Source organism: Penaeus monodon, chromosome 24, assembly GCF_015228065.2.
Source record: "Penaeus monodon isolate SGIC_2016 chromosome 24, NSTDA_Pmon_1, whole genome shotgun sequence".
Classification (NCBI taxonomy): Eukaryota; Metazoa; Arthropoda; class Malacostraca; order Decapoda; family Penaeidae; genus Penaeus; species Penaeus monodon.
This window is the reverse complement of record NC_051409.1, coordinates 10,119,958-10,120,699: the sequence shown is the minus strand read 5'-3', so window position 1 is coordinate 10,120,699 and position 742 is coordinate 10,119,958. Positions and strand designations below refer to the sequence as shown.

Here is a 742-nt window from a genome sequence, read left to right as displayed (position 1 = left end):
ATCAATATTAAAGGTTACAAGATGCACATCCTAATACAAAAAGACCAGCATCAGAGCAGTTTTGAGAGGGAGAGTCAAAGCCAGTTACAAGAAAGCACAGATGAGACGGTCTTTGTCTTTATTTTTCTTTCCCTTTTATATTTTACCGTAAGATTGGATAGGGTCTGCGCAGCTCCACAGGTACCAGCCCACAGTCAGAATGTGACCTGAGAACGACAGGGACTCATGCTTGGTTCTCATAGTTTAGAACTTATTGTTGTAATTTATCTTTTTGCTTTTTTTATTTTTTCTTGGGGGACTGGTTGACCATATCCTAGAATGAGTTACTATAGTAGGACCACTTAAGCCTTGCCCCCCTGTTTCTGAATTACATTATCATTGGTTTCCATTTGACATTAATCAAATTCTGCTCAACATCTTTTGTCTTGATTCCATTTTGAACTCATTACCTTTCATATCATAAGAAATACCAATGAAATTTTCTTACACTGGGATGAGAATGACTGAATAGCTGATATATTATGAGCTACAAACTGACCACAATGTACCTTAAATTTTGCATACTGCTATACAGCCCAGTCATAAACCACAGCATCCCATTAAGGGCAGGGCTTAAAAACTTTTCCTTAGTAAACCTACTATGGCATTTCATGTAGAATAGGTGAATATAATATTAAAGATTGGCTTACAACTTTCAAAGTACTAAAAACAACAAATGCAATATAAAAGTAGCTAATGCAAT

General features: G+C 35.8%; 1 protein-coding gene across 1 annotated transcript in view; it reads right to left on the bottom strand.

The window, feature by feature from the left end:
• Window positions 1–146: 146 nt before the first annotated feature.
• LOC119588556 overlaps window positions 147–742 on the bottom strand; it is a gene marked incomplete at both ends in the record, with an annotated part of 4,196 nt that continues 3,600 nt past the window's right edge. The window contains 1 exon segment of the mRNA XM_037937196.1: window positions 147–206. Within this exon segment, the coding sequence (XP_037793124.1) occupies window positions 147–206 (60 nt within the window).